The sequence below is a fragment of the Austrofundulus limnaeus genome, unplaced genomic scaffold (genome assembly GCF_001266775.1).
Source record: "Austrofundulus limnaeus strain Quisiro unplaced genomic scaffold, Austrofundulus_limnaeus-1.0 Scaffold436, whole genome shotgun sequence".
In the NCBI taxonomy this organism is placed as follows: domain Eukaryota; kingdom Metazoa; phylum Chordata; class Actinopteri; order Cyprinodontiformes; family Rivulidae; genus Austrofundulus; species Austrofundulus limnaeus.
The window spans coordinates 318950-320844 of NW_013952838.1; the positions used below are offsets into that span (position 1 = coordinate 318950).

General features: G+C 37.9%; 1 protein-coding gene across 1 annotated transcript in view; it reads right to left on the reverse strand.

Moving 5' to 3' along the window:
• Positions 1-1895, reverse strand: part of LOC106529322 (insulin-like growth factor-binding protein 2-B) — a 17927-nt gene that overhangs the window by 3379 nt on the left and 12653 nt on the right. Inside the window, exon 3 of the mRNA XM_014024713.1 lies at positions 761-901. Within this exon, the coding sequence (XP_013880167.1) occupies positions 761-901 (141 nt within the window). The remainder of the gene's footprint in view (positions 1-760; positions 902-1895) is intronic.

Below are 1895 nucleotides of genomic sequence, written 5' to 3' on the forward strand. Positions count from 1 at the left end.
CCATATGATTCATACATTTATAAATGTCATAGTTTATAAACTAAATATTTAACTTACAAATTAAATATTTAGTTAACAAGCTAAATGTTTTCTTGTGACTTAAATATTTAGTTTTGAGCTAAATATTTAGCTTGCAACCTTAACATTTAGGTCGCTAGTTAAATATTTAAGTTAAATATTTAGGTAGCTAGCTAAATATTTAACTTGCTAGCTAAATATTTAACTTGCTAGCTAAATGTTTAAGTTGTAACCTAAATATTTAGGTAGCTAGCTAAATATATACATTTCAAGCTAAATATTTAGCTCAAAACTAAATATGTAAGTCACAAGTTAAATATTTAACTTGTTAACTAAATATTTAATTTGTAAGTTAAATGTTTATTTTATAAACTATGACATTTATAAATGTATGAATCACATGGTAAAAAACTGACTTTGAAAAAAATGTGTTCTTTTTTTCTTGTAAAAGACTAAATAAAACAAAAATATTGGTGGTAATTTTTGACTGTGTAACTTTACAAACGGCACCCCACAGTAAAGAAACTGCACAAAATGATGTTAACACAACAGTCCGTGAATCACTGGTTACACGTGAACAGGATTTCTTCACAATGGCGTTGCTTTCGGCTCACATTGGCCAATGCCTCGAGTGGGTCATTGACAGCCGACATCTTGAATGAACCTGTTGTTCTCCTTCGTCAGAAACTTTGAACAATCTGAATAAGTTTAACCCAAAGTGACGTCACGTTTCTCAGCTCACCTGTTTCAGGTTGTACAGCCCGTCTCGGTCACAGTTTGGAAATTTGAGCCCATACAGGTTCTCCAGCGGGCCTCTGTTGTCCTCAGAGGTCATTTTGGAGATCTCCTCTAAGACCTTGTCCAGCTCCTGGTGGCAGGCGCTCTGAAGTGACAGARAAGTAAACATAAAGAAGTGTTTCAAACGCTTTAAAAGTAAGTTTGACTTGAAATAAAAGCCAGAAATAACAGTTTGACGCCTCAGACGGTCACGGCTCAGAGAGTTGAGTCGGTACTGATGTGAGTCCAGTGGAGTGGAACCTGRGGGACTCGTCTGGTTAACACAGCAGGTGGCCGTGACCACACACATGCACATTAATGTATATATAATGGACACATTGTATTCATGCGTGCATTTTAGCACACGCAGGGGCCGGGGATCGGCCTGCCGCTGGGATCAAAGAGGTCCGGTCTCATGATTAGTTGGCTGAGGATGAGAGGGAAGACGGAGAGGACGGAGTTCTTCCTTATCTGACATCTCAGGATGAAAAGTCTCTCTTTCACCTTCACTCTTCATGCTTTATTCTAAAGTTTACAGAGCAACAGGACAGAGCTTGCACCGTTCAGTTTCGGGAAGACAAATCCTCAAGGTTCTCATGCATAAAACCCTGTTTTCTGTTTCCGCAGCATGTTTTTATTCACATCTTCTCCCACAACTTTAAAATAAAAACTCCTCCAAACAAAAACAGGCAACCAAACGTAGCATGGAGCATCCAGATCTGTAAATATCAAACACTGTAATTCTTCCACATGAACACTTTTTACAGCGATCTCGATTCAGTTTGCATTGCATCATCTCTACAGATCATTTCTTTCAGCACATCTTCCATCCCGTCACGTCTTCAAACTGTGGTAGTTTCACATTTGGCCTCTGGGACAATGAAGTCATAGACCTCACTGGGACGATTATAAAATATTTTGCTAGACAATAGCTGTGTTTCCATTACAAATGTGCGCAAAACTTTGTCGATATTCAGTTAATGTCAAAAAACAGTTTCGCAACTGCAGTGTTTCCATTAAGAGAGAAATGTTATTAAAGTCACGTGAATACGTTTGTTCTCATGAGAAGTCATTACAAACATGGCGGCGATGGATGTAAA